General features: G+C 38.5%; 1 protein-coding gene across 1 annotated transcript; it reads left to right on the top strand.

Moving 5' to 3' along the window:
* The first annotated feature begins 9,349 nt into the window (after positions 1 to 9,349).
* On the top strand, positions 9,350 to 13,534 carry LOC125314672 (disease resistance protein RUN1-like). The gene is made up of 5 exons (XM_048277529.1): positions 9,350 to 9,834; positions 10,542 to 11,643; positions 11,753 to 12,022; positions 12,107 to 12,964; positions 13,499 to 13,534. The coding sequence occupies exons 1-5, from the start codon at positions 9,350 to 9,352 to the stop codon at positions 13,532 to 13,534; spliced, it is 2,751 nt and encodes a 916-aa protein (XP_048133486.1).
* Positions 13,535 to 15,061: the final 1,527 nt, after the last annotated feature.

Below are 15,061 nucleotides of genomic sequence, written 5' to 3'. Positions count from 1 at the left end.
CTTTTTGGGTTAATACCCAAACTGGTACCATTTTGACAAATTTACCCAAATCTAATTTTTTACTATAAAAAATCTCAAATTGGTACACTTGTGATAAATCTACTCCCCGTTGATTTCCGTTGAATTTTATCATCAAATTGCCGAGTTACATAACAGGTGGGAGTTGACAGGTATACTAGTTTGTGATTTTTACACTTCGTTTGTCGTAAGTGTACTAGTTTGTGGTATTAACCCAATTTAATAGAAATATACAGATAGTAAATTTTTTGCAAGTGTATTAATTTGAGATTATTAACCCCATTCTGGCTGGCGAAATCGCGCCTTTCTAATTGTCGGCCATCGAAAAAAATTGGTGGCGACAAATGGGTCGGGTTAGGTCCGTCGATCCCATATTTGTCTGGACCAGATTGATCCATTTTCCTTTTTTTTTGTCCTCATTGGCTCATACTCAGCCTACCCCACCAAACCATATTCAAATCTACTGAAATGAGCTTTAGATCTGAACGGTATTTATTCTTATATGCGTAGCCGAAGCAGACAAGGCCCACTTAGTTGGGTTTAATCTATTTGGAGGTTTGGGGGGAATAGTTTAACTGCACATTTATTCAAGTCATACTAGGAATTGGTATCCAACACATTATTCCTGATGGCCCAATTTCATGTATGACCTAAGAAGTTGTAAACCCATTTAGATTGTTTCGTAATGTATACCAATATGTCATGGGTGAAACAAAGTGCAAAATATTAAAGATAAGATCAACTTTTCTGGGAAATGAGTGAAATTATTAGAAAAAAAATTGTGCAATTTCAAGCAAAACTGTGAGAAACTCGCAATATATTGATTATACATGGGGGATAAGAATATCACAAGTGCCATAACTTTCGTATGACGTTCTTTTTGAGTGCCATAATTTTTTTTCTTCGACCACTTGTGTGCCATAATTTTTTTCTTCAATCACTTGAATGTCATAATCTTTCTTTTCCGTTATATAGCATTTCAATCAATCACTTGAGTGATATGACGTTTTAAGAATGTTCACCACAAGTATTATGCTACGTTTTATTTTCGGCACATGAGTGAACATTTTTAACAAAATTTGCCACTTAAGTGATTGACTAAAAATTATGACACTCGAGATAACGTTCTTTAGAAGTTATGAAACTCGTGAATGGCTGGTCAAGCACCCATGGAGGTCTAGGTAGCAATGGGCAATGAAACAAGAGCGCTGGAGATTTTTAGCCAAGTGATTGAAGATGATGAATGCAATGAATAGTTCTTCATGAAGTACTGAAGAAGACAATAAACAGTGGAATTGTTTTCTTTGTCAATATGGCATTTGCCTGGCGCCACATTAGAGCCAATTATCGTCCAAAGTGCCACGTTGGATGCATGTTAGTTTTTTCAACAGTGATTGTGGATGAAATTGTAACGAAAGATAAATGTATTACAATGAATATAGTTTGGAGTTTTTAGTGTTAACAAAAGAAAAATTACAGTAAATGTGAGCATAATTAACGTTTTTTAATTGTTTTTTTTCCCTTTACTGACCACCGAGTTCATAATACTTGGGAGCTTCGTTCCAAGTCTTTATTTCATTTAGCCGGCCACGGGTCGCGTCACAGCATGAACAAGTCAAAGTCAAGCAATGCAACCCAAAAGACACGCTTGACTCGGGAAGCTTCCCTCTTATTTCGTTTGCTTTCTAGGGGTCCACCTCGTCGTCCTTCACGCATTTTGGGTGGGCTTTCTCCTCGACAAGTGATGTGAAGCTACAAAACAGACACAGACAGAGACATGTGATCCATGAAGCACGGACACTCCTTCGAAGAGATTTTTATGCGTGTTGGACACGTCACCGTGTCCAACACGCTCCGGACACGACCGGACACACGGTCAACGCATGTCCGAGCGTGGACACCTGATCAACGTAACCAACACGTGAGGGACGGGGATAAGATAGGATAGATTTTAGTGACATATCAAAGAAAAATCCAAATCTGACCTAATTTTCTCGAATTGTTGCTTGTATTTTATCTTACTACAAGCATTTTTTAAGCCCCCCAAAGCAGTGAGGGTAGGAATTCCCATATGTTTCCGTTATGCGCTCTGCATCTTATGATCCAACATATATTAAGAACTCAATGTTGAACATATTTTTTCAAGTTCTTTTTGAAATTTTGAAGTTTAGCAATTGTGGATTGCTGGAGCAGCGTGATTTTGCTAGGAACAAAATTTGGACAGTAGATGACAATCCTCCACCCCTGTGATGCTTTCTTCTTCTTCTTCTTCTTCTTCTTCTTCTTCTTCTTCTTCTAGTTTCTGACTAACATTTTTCATCAACATTTTTCTGGAATATGTTGTGATCTTATGAGTTTGAAGCTACTATCCGGGATCACCGAGTAGTTTTATAGCAAAGCAACTGACTGTCAAATATGAAATAGCTATGACATTTAGACATATTGTGATGTTTTTTTTTTTTTTTTAACCAAGGTTTCCCACGTGCAATAGACTATTCCTCGGGGTGATGGAAGTATGCCAATGCCACCGGGTAAGTCCCTAAAACGTGGTCGCTGGGAGTTGAACATGAAACCTCATCGGTTTAACGTATTGTGAGGTTTTGGAGTTGATAAAAATGATAATTTATTATGTATATATAAAAATATACATTTAATATATAATGTGTCCCACGTGTCGGAATTCTCTATTTTTTTAGAAATAACGTGTCGGCGTATCGTATCGTGTCCCATGTCACGCGTCGTGTCGGTGCTACATAGCATGTGATTCGACTAGATCGACCGAATCACGACTAGGAAATGATAAAAGATGAACCGCAAATTCCACACACAAAGTACAAACATCACGTGATGGATAAAGAATCCAAGGAAGACAAATGAAAAATATATATAATTTAAAATTTATTATAGTAGTGTTAATTCAATCCTTAATTATTACATTCACGCTAACTCGGTTCTTTCGATCAACTTTGATCGGCCAGCGCCGACATGGATAATTTTTAATAAATGAATGCGGCATCAACCAACGATGAGCAAGCATTTCAGATACTTATTACATCAACTAACCTCGGTTGCGCCATCCTCTCTCTCTCTCTCTCTCTCTCTCTCTATATATATATATATATATATATATATATATATATATATCGGGCTATGGTCCTTAATTTGGCCATTGACATTGTGAGACACGGAATGAAACATAAAGTTGTGGAAATTATAGGAATTGGTTTACAGAGGTAATAATTGGGCTTTTTTCAAAAATGGGTCAAAATTTTTTTTACCAAATTAGATCAATTTTTTTTTATTTACCGATTTAGGTCCCAGGGCGGCGTTTGGCTTCCGCACGAGGCCCTTGCGGCAACCCAAGTGCTGCACGGGCCCGAGCCTAAACCCGTGCGGCAGTATTTTTTTTTTTAAATTTCATTTTTTTAATTAATTAATTCAATTAATTCATAAATAATTTAGTATTTAATGGCGGAATGAATATAATGATTCCGCGTCCTCTGTATCGCTACTATAATCAAATGGAAATGGAAGATTTCGCGTAATCAATTGGCAAGCTCGCTGCAAATGGAAGATTTCGCTACTGTAATCAACCGAAAGGTTTCATTTTTTTAATTTCATTTTTTTTAATTTCCTTCACTGGAAAGTTCGCTGCAAATGGAAGATTACGTTTTTTTTTAATTTATTAATAAAAATTTCAATTAATTATTGATAATTATGTTATCAATACAAATGTTATAAATACAAAATACGAAATTAAAAATTGTGAAATAAAAACAAAATAATGCCACATGGGCTCCCGGGCCTGTACGGCGGTGTGACTACCGCATGGAGCCCGTCCGACGCAAAAACCGCCTGCTGAGGCACAAATAAGTAAGTAAAAAAAATTGACATAATTTGATAAAAAAATTTTTGCCTATTTTTGAAAAAAAGCCCGTAATAATTTGACCAAAAATGAAGGGATCAACATTTGTTTTTATCCAACAAACACACTCTAGTATCCAGAAGATGCCATCGTTGGTCTTTTCCTTCTTCTTTTTTTGGCTATTTTATGAATATTAGGCACTACGGATATTCGGGAAAAGTTTTAGAAAAATCTTAAATCACTTGCATTGGTGTCAATTTATTCCTAAATTTTTAACTGTGCTAACTTAGTCTTGTGAGTTGCTACTCTAATAGTCTGATAGTATTGTCAATTATTTCTGATAGCATATGATTTTTCAATGAACGAGAGCTTTATGCAAAATATGCGGTGATGATATGTGGATCTACGGTTGATGATACTGTTAGAGAAGTATTTTCTTTTAATCCTAAACCTATCGAGAAGATGCTGTGGTCGGTCTTTACATTTTTCGCAATGTGTTGAATATTAGGGCGCCACAGATACTTGGTATTCGCATCGCAACAACGAGGCTCGTCCCAACAAAATCACCACCATTCCAGCTGTACCGAAATTTCCGGGAAAAATCCTATTTTTACCCGCGAAAAAGAGAAACAGGAAAAGGGACAAAAAGTAAGTAAAGCAAAAGGGAAGTGAGACGGCATCCACCAGATGGCCCACGTGATTCCAGAAAGTCTTAATTCCAAGAGCAAATAAATACGTACAAAAACTAGATGATTCGATTGCTCTCATCCACACCTTTAAAAGATTCGATTGTTGAATGATAACGCTGTTAAGAACCGAGTCAACATTTACTCCCTGTTCGTGATTCGATCGATCTAATCGAATCAAGTGTTTGTGCCTATGTAGTTTCGCATCACTTGTCGATGAGAGAGCCGACCTCAAAACGCGTGAAGGATGAGGTTGATCCATGGGAGTAAATGAACAAAGAGGGAAAGATTCTCGAGTCATGCGTGTCATTTGCATTGCGTTGCTCGACCCCAAAACCCATGGTCATTTGAATGAAAAAAGATTTCGAACATAACTCCCAAATATCATTAACTCATTGGAGATTTTAGTGTAAAATAATAATAATAAGGGTAAATATGTGGACATAGCTCCTAAATATCATTATCATTAATAATAACCTTTTATGGTTTTTTTTCCTTTACTGTATCATCAATGAGTTAATGATATTTGGGAGCTAATGTTCGGTGTCTTTAATTTATTTAAATGAACAAGTCAAAGTCAAGCACGGCAACGCAAATGGCATGCATTGCAACGCAAATGGCACGCATTGGCTCAGGAAGCTCCCCTCTATGTTCACTTACTTCCGGGGATCCACCAAATCCTTCACGCGTTTTGAGGTCGGTTCTTGACAGTGTTAATCATTGAAAAATCGAGCTCTTAAAGTATGGATGAGATCAATCGAATCGTTTAGTATTTTGACATTAGATGAGTTAAAACCTTCATCGTCTTTTGCTTTCGCGAGCTATCTGCTGCTCCGCAATTGTCGGTAGACCCCACATAAAAGTGGGAGAGGGCCCCAAATGATGGAAGAACGGACCCACGTATGTTCATTAGGTTTTGGAATCAGTTGGAGTCCGCCGTACGAAATGATAAAAAGGTGAATCACAAATTCCACAAACGAGTACAGACATCACGTGGTTGGTGAAGAATTTTAAGACAGTATATGATGCGAAAATTATATATATATAAAAGAAGTCATAAGCTTATCATAATTATGCTAATTTAATCTTAAATATTTTTTTTCTTCCATATTCAATCTTAAACATTTTTCGTTTGTGTCAATTTAGTCTTTTTCGTCTGGCCGACCCGTGCTAACGTGGACAATTTCTAATAAAATTTTGACCAACCAATTCCTATTTTTTCGAAGGAAGGAGGAGAAGAAACAAAAAGAGAAAAAAAGAAAGAAATAAAAATAATTCGAAAATATATTAGAATATCATTAAGAATTGGCTAGAGTTGATCGGAAGGACCGAATTGATACAATTGCAAAAGATTTATGACTGAATTGGAAAACAAAAGTTTAAGATTGAATGGACACAATTTTAGTTTTAGGACTGTTTTTTTAAATTTTCTCGATAAATGAATGCAGCGTCAAATAGCGATGAGCAAGTATTTCCGAATCTATTACATAAACTAATCTCAATTGGCCGTCGGATCTTATTAGCCGGATCCACATTGAACCCATTAGTTTTTAGTACCCAAATTCAATTTAGCAGCAGTAATCCACGATCCAAAGGATGCTAGAAAAACTACATATAATTTTATCATGATATTCGATCCAAGTATGTTCATAACATGCATATCTATGTAGTGTCGATTGTTGGCCATTATAAATCATATGGAATCTTCTTCCCATGCAAAGGGGGTTGCGCTGCTGTGGTCCTTATTTGTCCACTAACATTATGAGACATGGGATGAAATATGAAGTTGCTCAAGTTACAGGAATTGATTTACTTAGGTATTAATTTTACCAATAACAAAGGAATCAACACTTGTTTTTATCCAACAAATACCGGAAAATATTATTGTTTTCTTGGAAAATGACTTTCCGAAAAACATTTTCCGTAAACGTCATATTTTTTCGTAAAACAAATGGAGCCTGCCTCTCCACTTTTCTCACGATTGGATAAAAGGTAAGCCCATAGTTCCTCCATTTTCTTAGATTGGTTGGAGAGGAAGTAGGATTAGGGCGAAGATCTTGCTGGAAAATGACTTGCTGCTGTCGAAATTGCACCTTTCCAATCTAACCCGATCGAACTATCATTATCTCGATAGACTAAAAATTGCAAAATATTCGATCCCCGTACAACTCTATCATTATCTTGATAAGTCCTATGGGGCTATTATATCGTCCACCGACAGTGAACTTCAAACTCAAACAATTTCAAATAAGGGTTTTAAAGTGTAAGGGCTTAAAGTTAATTTTATTTCAATTAAAGGATGAAGTGCCGCCACTTTCTCAAAATGAGGGCTTAAAGCAAATAATGTTTCAATGACCATACTGCACATTGGATTAAAGTTATATTGATTAAATTAAAAGTTCATGGACTACATTACATATTGAGTCAAAATTTAGGCATCATTTGTGTCATTTTGCCATTTTCTATCTACTTCCTTTCCTCTCGTGCATATGGGTTGGAGAGAGAGAGAGAGCAAGTTTGAGTAAGGACGACCAAAACGAAGAACCAAAAAGCTCACTTATAGGTGGGAAAATATTCAATGCGTATTGATACTTGTGGTTGAAATAATTAATTCATCAAGGGAGATGGGTGGATGAATTTATCCGGTTGACCTAATGTGAAGAAAGGGAAGGTTTCAGCTTGTTTTTTATTTTGGTCGAAAAGGTTCCAGCTTGTTAAAAGCGGATTTTCGTGTTAATTGCATCCACTTGCATTTGCGTCCTTGCCGATTGAGACTTGCCCATACGTGAAGGAGGGGGAGTGAGCAGGCGTTCCCACATGTGATGTTCTGGCACACTTGAGTAACGAAAAATTAGATTTAACTTTTTAAGAATGTTAACTACAAGTGCTATATCACGTCTGATTTTCAGCACGTGAGTCAATGTTTTTTAAAAAATTTGGCACTTAAATAATCGATTGAAAGTTATGACACTCAAGTGAACAGTTTTTAGAAGTTTTGAAACTCGTGAATGGTTGGGCAAGTACCGACGGAGGTCAGGTAGTAGTGGGTAATAAAGCAAGAGCATTAGAGAAGTTTAGCCAAGCGATTGAAGACGATGAATGCGACGAACAGTTCTTCAAGAAGTACTAGAGAAGACAATAAACAATGTAACTGTTTTCTTTTTTCATTTTCTTTTGCAATGTGGCGCTCGCGTGGTGCCACATTAGAGCCACTTGTGGTCAAAAGTACCACGTTGGATCCAAGTCAACATTTTTATGGCGATTTTCGATGGAATTGTAACGGAGCGTAAATATGTCATAATAGGTATAATTTGATGTCTTAGTGTTGCAAAAAAAAAGTTTGAAGCGAACGTACCGTAGCGGGCATAATTAACCTCTTTCATTTAACTGGCCATGGGTGCATGAACAAGTCAAAGTCCCCTCTCCGTTCATTTGCTTCTAGGGGTCCACCTTGTCCTTCACGAGTTTAAGGGTCGGCTCTTTCCACGACGAGTGATGCGAAGCTACTACGCAATTTACAAAAGTGGAAGAGGTGCACAAATAATGGAGGAATGGGAAAAGTTGGGAGTCCGCTGGGTATGAAATGACAAAAGATGGAGCGCAAATTCCACAGAGGCGTACAAACATCACGTGATCGATAAAGAATCCAAGGACGATAAATGAAAGAAAAATTATCTGAAAAAAAAATCTTAAATTTATTGAAATTATTATGCTAATTCAATTTTGAAATTATTGGATTTGTATTAATTCAGTCCTTTCGATCAACTTTGATCGTCCAACATTGACATGGATAATTTTTAATAGATGAATGTAACATTTGACCAATGGCGAGCAGTAATCCATGAGTGAGTGGATGCTAGAAATACTCCATATAATTTTAGTGTTGATTATTAGCCATTTGAAATCATATGGAATGTTCTTCTTGTGTGAGGGGGGTCGGGCTGCTGGGGTCCTTCATTTGGCCGTTGACATTGCGAGACACGGAATGAAATATGAAGTTGCGGAAATTATAGGAATTGGTTTACTGAGGTAATAATTTTACCAATAACGAAAGGATCAACACTTGTTTTTATCCAACACACACACACACACACTATAGTATCCATAAGATGCTAACGTTGGTCTTTTTCTTTTTTGCAATTTTATAATTATTAGGCGCTATAGATATTCATAAAGCGTTAGAAAAGTCATAAAGAGTATTGGTATCATTTTAGTTCTAAACTTTTTAATTACGTCAATTTAGTCCTGTGAGCTACTACCCTAACCGTTTAACAATACCGTCATTTATTTTTAACCACACGATTTTTCAATCAATGAGTGCTTTATTCCAAACATGCAATTAAGATGTGTGGATTTACAGTTGAGATTGTGCAGTCTCTAATGGTACTGTTAGAGAAATATTTTCTTTTAGTGCTAAACCTACCGAGAAGATGATATCGTCGGTCTTTACCCTTTTTTGCAATGTTTTGAATATTATGGCGCCACAGATACTTGGTATTCGCTTCGCAACAAAACTCATCCCAACGAAATCACCACCATTCCATCTATACCGAAATTTCCAGGAAAAATCCGATTTCACCCGCGAAAGAGAGAAACAGCAAAAGGGCCAAAAAGTAATTAAAGCAAAAGGGACGTGAGCTGGCATCCACCAAATGGCCCACGTGATTCCAGAAAGTCTTTAAGTCCAAGAACAAATAAATACGTACATGAGAGCTAGAGTTGGGAACCCCGATCAGATAGTAAACATTCTGTGGAAGCACATCAACCGTTAGCTCTTTTGATGGCTTCTTCTTCTTCTCCTTCTTCAAATCTGAAAAAGTATTACCATGTGTTCCTGAGCTTCAGAGGCCCCGATGTCCGTGACAGCTTTCTCAGTCATTTCTATGCCGGTCTCGATCAAAGAGGAATACACACTTTTGTGGACAGTGAGGAGCTCAGGAAAGGAGAACAAATATCCCCGGCACTTATGAAAGTGATCGAGGAATCGCGCATTGCGGTCATCGTTTTCACCAAGAACTACGCTTCCTCGCCATGGTGCTTGGAAGAGTTAGCCAAAATTATGGAGTGCAAGGAGCAAAGAGATCTTAAGGTCTTTCCCCTGTTTTATAAAGTGGAACCCAGAGAAGTGAGAACACCAAGAAAGAGTTATAGAAAAGCCATGGCTACGCATGAGTCCAAGTCTGGCAAGGATTCGGGGAAAGTGAAGAGATGGAAGAAGGCTCTCCTCGATGCAGGTAGCTTGTCTGGGTGGGAATTCCATAAGGGGTAAGCCTGTTTTTTTTCCTTTTGATGAACTCAATATATTCCTTTTAACTGGTCTCATTCTCATGCCTTCTTTTTATTTCATTTTTTTTTTTGTCGTCTCCGGCCTTATCTGGCTGGGTACGAGGCCAGTAGCCATTACGGGCAGTGGTTGGCAATCTGGCCTGGTCTAGAGACCAGGCACCTCTAATCCCGCCCCGAATGCCTTGAAATGTCCAACTGATCCTCCGGGTTCCAAACTTTTCACAAACCTATTTGCACATAAATGTTGATTTTAGAAACTAATTACAGATGCTATAATTAACTTAATTGCCCGAGAATAGAAAAGACACGGATATTGCCAAACCGGTCTCTTGATTGAAGACACGAAGCGGAGACACACTTCACAGTAGACACAAAAATCGAATAACCAAAACTTCAAGCCAGCAGATTCTTCGAATTCGATTCTTGTTGTCGCAGATAATGAGAAATTTTGTCTTAGACAAGGAAGTGTGGTTCATGGTACTAGAGTTATCATTGTCTTGAGGCGTGGGTTCTTCGTAATTTTCCTTGAACAGATCTTGGCGCAGGTTCACCCAAATGTGGCATTTCTTTTCATCTCATTATTAGCTTATCCTCTTGTAATATTTTCCTTATGACGTTAGAGGTCGATTCCTGCCATTGCTTTGACATGCTAAAACATATTTCTCTTTCTTTTGAGTGCTTATCAGAAATGAAGCGGAGCTCATACAACGCATCGTAAAGGAACTATCAATTCATCTACAGCGTGCACCCTTACATGTCGCTAAGTATCCGGTCGGAATAGATTCCCGAGTTCGGGAAGTGATATCATTGTCAGAAAAAGAGACGGGTGATGATGATGTTCGCATGGTAGGTCTATGGGGACCTGGAGGCATAGGGAAGACCACAATTGCTAAAGCCCTATATAATTATATTGAGAAAGATTTTCAGGGTACCTGTTTTTTGGAGCAAGTAAGAGAAACTTCGAACAAAAGCAATGGTCTAGTTTCTTTGCAACAAACACTTCATCACGAGATATTTCCTCATGGAAACTTAACGGTATATAGTGTGGACGGAGGAATTCCTTTGATACGGGAAAGACTTTGTTGCAAGAAGGTTCTTCTGGTTCTTGATGATGTAGACCGGTTGGATCAACTGAGTGCGTTAGCTGGAGAAGGCCATTGGTTTGGCCAAGGAAGTAGAATTGTTGTTACATCAAGAGACAAACATTTGCTGACTTCTCATGGCATAAATTGTGTTTATGAAGTTAAAACTTTATATGATGATGAAGAACAGGACCTTTTTGGTCGGTTTGCCTTCAAAAATAGCAAGAAAGTTGAGATAAGAAGGGATCTCATAGATAGAGCAGTGCATTACGCGAAAGGCCTTCCGTTAGCCCTCGAAGTGTTCGGCTCATTCTTATGTGGAAGACAGGAACCTGCATGGGAAAGTGCACTGCGCGAGTTCGCCAAAAGTCCCCACCAGGACATCAATGGAGTTCTCAAGATAAGTGTCGATGGATTGGACGACAATGCAAAGGAGATTTTCCTCGATATTGCTTGCTTCTTTAAGGGGAAAAGAATAGAATACATCAAGGAAGTCCTTGACAGCTGCGGTTTTGAATCAACTATACGAATAGAAATTCTCATCGAGCGCTCCTTGATAAAAAATGAGAATGGGTACCTGCAAATGCATGATTTAATTCGGTTGATGGGTAAGGATATTGTTATTCAGGAATGCCGCAGTGATCCTAGGAAGCGCAGTAGATTATGGCTTTTCGAAGATGTTTCGGACATTCTAAGAGATGAAACGGTAAATTTTACTTATGCCACTGTTTCTACGAGTCAGTTTTTTGTTTTACTCTAATTTGAACGGTTATGGAAGTTTTTTGTGACCGCTCAATTTGCTTTCTTATGGATAGGAAACAAATGAAGTAAAGGCCATAGTATTGGACTCGCCCGATCCGGAAGAGATAATTATTAGCCCTCTTGCTTTTACGAACATGAAAAGGTTGAGAATGCTCATTTTGCTTGAAGTTCCTATCTCTTCACATGACCCTATACATCTCCCTTACGAGCTAAGATGCCTTGAATGGCACAATGCCCCGGATCTGGATTTTGGCTCTTGTCCAAAACTTGTTAGACTTGATTTGCGGAAAAATCGTTTCAAACAAGTTGGATGCAAAATTATGGTAAGCGCTTGTGATGATTGGCTTTCCCTTTTATATCTATAACTACATGCAGAACTTAATGACTACACTGGTATGTTTGTGCAGAAGTTTAAAAAGTTGACGTCCATAAATTTCGGGGGATGTAAGTCCCTGGCTAGTGTTCCGGACCTATCATCGGTTCCAAATCTGCAGAGCTTGAATCTTGATGGGTGCAAAAGCTTGGTGGAGGTTCACCAATCTGTCGGGTATCTTCACAAGTTAAAATTTTTGTCGCTAAAGAGTTGCTCTAATCTTAGAATCCTTCCAAACAAACTCGAGACAAAATCTCTTCAAACCTTTAGTCTCAAGGATTGCTCTAAACTTGAGGAGTTCCCCGATTTTCTTGGAAAGATGGAACATCTAGAAGGACTTTATCCGCAATCGACGGCTATTAGAGAACTCCCGACATCAATTGAAAATCTTGTCTCTATGAAGTGCATGCTTTTATGCGAATGTAAAAACCTTGAGAGGCTTCCGTCGAGTATTTATAAGTTGCACAAGCTCGAGCGTCTAAGTCTTATGTGCTGCTCGAATTTCGTCATGTTCCCAAAGAACTTGGAGGATTCAACCGACCCCGATGGCCATTTAGGATTTCCAAATCTAGAGACGCTAGACCTCGGTGGCTGCAATCTATCAGAGGTAGACTTCCTTGAGAGCTCTTCCAGTTTTCCCAAATTGCGGTCCCTATGTCTTTCACAAAACAAGCAACTACAAGAGATTCCTCGGCTTCCATCAAATATGCGTATCCTAAGAGCAAATGGTTGCAAATCCCAACAAAAGCTCCCGGATATGTCGAGACTCTCGTCCGACTACCTTGATTTCGACCCGTCGAGACTCTCGTCCGACTACCTTGATTTCGACCTGTCTTCATGTGGTGAATTATTCCGCAAGGGGCTCAAGATGGCTGATGTATCATTACTCGAGGTCAGACTCTCTCTCTCTCTCTCTCTCTCTCTCTCTCTCTCTCTCTCTCTCTCTCTCTCTCTCTCTCTCTCTCTCTCTCTCTCTCTCACTTTAAATGCTTGACATGATAGGGCCTCCCGAAGAAGAGTAGTGTCAAAATGTTCCTAACTGGAGGAGAGATTCCAGAATATAGTTCAAGCGAAACAGATGCAGAGGAAAGCATATCAACTTTGACAAAGAAGAGAAGATTGTCTCAACTATGGCGAGAGTATGGGATCCACTCGCACCGACCTATTATGTGTGTTGGCTTGCCAAACATTCCTTTCGAATCGGTCACAACTTGCTGAGGAAGTGATTCTAGAAGAAGCGAACGTGGTGATTTCGATTTCAATGCCGTTTGCTTTTCCCCATTTTCCATCTCTACCAGAAATTTTCAAATGTCTGCACCTTCAATTGAAATTCAGAAGTACTTTCGAAAACAGGTTTCTCATCATGTTACTGACATGGTTGAGTAACTTTTCCTTCTCCTCTCCTTCCTTTTGATTTGTGATGCAGAGTGCGTTAATCCAAAATGATGTGGATTCTTGTTGAACGGCCATGGTCTTCCAAGTTGCTCTGTGAAATTTAATGATGCCACTGCTTCCTACCCTAAAATTTTTAGAAAGTAAGTTCTGCTGCATCTAATATAATCTATATCCTTAGGGTAGTATTAATCTAATTGTCTCAAAGATCAAAGGTCTATGCGGGGAAGATGACTTAATGTCTCTGCTGTTGCCATTCAGATTGCATCGGGTGGGTACAAAGTCTCGTGTCATAACTGGTGGCTTCTTTAATCGTAATGTTTTGAGCTTGCAGCAGGTTGCTCACCCGTTTTTGTGCCATTAACAGAATTTATAGGGGATGTCGACAACTAAATTTTTTGCCCCAAAGGACTCATTCGAGGGCTGGATTTAGATGGATAAACCGTACGGTACATGGAAATAGCGATTGTATTTAATGTTGCGCGAAACGGGGATCTGTCCTCAAGCTCAACAACGAGGCATTATATTAATATTGTCCAATATGGATAAGGTTTTTGCACATTTGCTTCAACTATGTACAGAACAAGAAAAATAAATCGAACAGCAGATGTACGTAGTTCGGTCATAGAGACCTACGTCCACGGCGAGAGCAGCAACGAATTCCATTGCGGATCAAGCGATACTTTGATATTATAAACCACACTCGAGTCACTCAAACACACAAGAATTTAATCAGCTTCGACACTTGAACCTTTGATGTAATATCATGAACAAAATCCACAGAGATAACCCTCCCAAGCACTCAAAGACGAGACGGCGCTTCAAGATCTCTTCATGCAGTTGAGTGAAACTCCAAAACTCACGAATGAGTTTATTCTGTATATCAACTTCGCATCTGCGCAAATCAACAACCCATGAGAATATATATACAAGTCCATGTGAAGCCCCTTTCCGAATCTAAGTGAAGATTTGATATCTTTCAGTTTCCTTTTCGATATCTCTTGGACCGACTAACAAGAATTTATTTCCTTTTATCGTTTCTGACCCAAAGTCAGACTTGAAGGAAAGATCCCAAGTTCAACATGGCATATTCAAATATGCTAGAAAATATGAGTCAGATATCGATGTTGGACTTTCGTTCTTTTCTTTAATAGCTTGGACATTCCTGCAATATATATCTCGAGTCGGGTTTCGTTCAAGACATAGTTTAACAGTTTGCACACACTTATTCCTGGCCATATTTGCATGTTTAGTAATAAATATCGGAAAAGATTGCATGAACTTAGTGTTTACTAAAAGAAAAAAGGTACTAATTTATGGGCGTTAGTTTAATGAAATGTAACCAACTCCATGTATCCAATACTCTGGATAGCTGAGGTAAAGTGAGCTCTAATGCTTACTTAGGCTCCTAACTGGCCTAGTAAAAGATTAGTGCAATTCTAGTATCATTCATTCAAATTATAAATGAAAATTCTAAGTTGTTGTCCATAGGGCTGGGAAGAGTTCTCGCAAAATGTGAGTGCCACCTCCCGAGTGCACTATTTGCACCCGCCTAACAATCCGCTAGCTCTCTCTAGTTTCACGCCGAGAGGGTAGC

This window comes from Rhodamnia argentea, chromosome 4, assembly GCF_020921035.1.
Source record: "Rhodamnia argentea isolate NSW1041297 chromosome 4, ASM2092103v1, whole genome shotgun sequence".
In the NCBI taxonomy this organism is placed as follows: Eukaryota; Viridiplantae; Streptophyta; class Magnoliopsida; order Myrtales; family Myrtaceae; genus Rhodamnia; species Rhodamnia argentea.
Note: the sequence above shows the minus strand (reverse complement) of the source record. Positions and strands in the feature narration are given on the sequence as shown.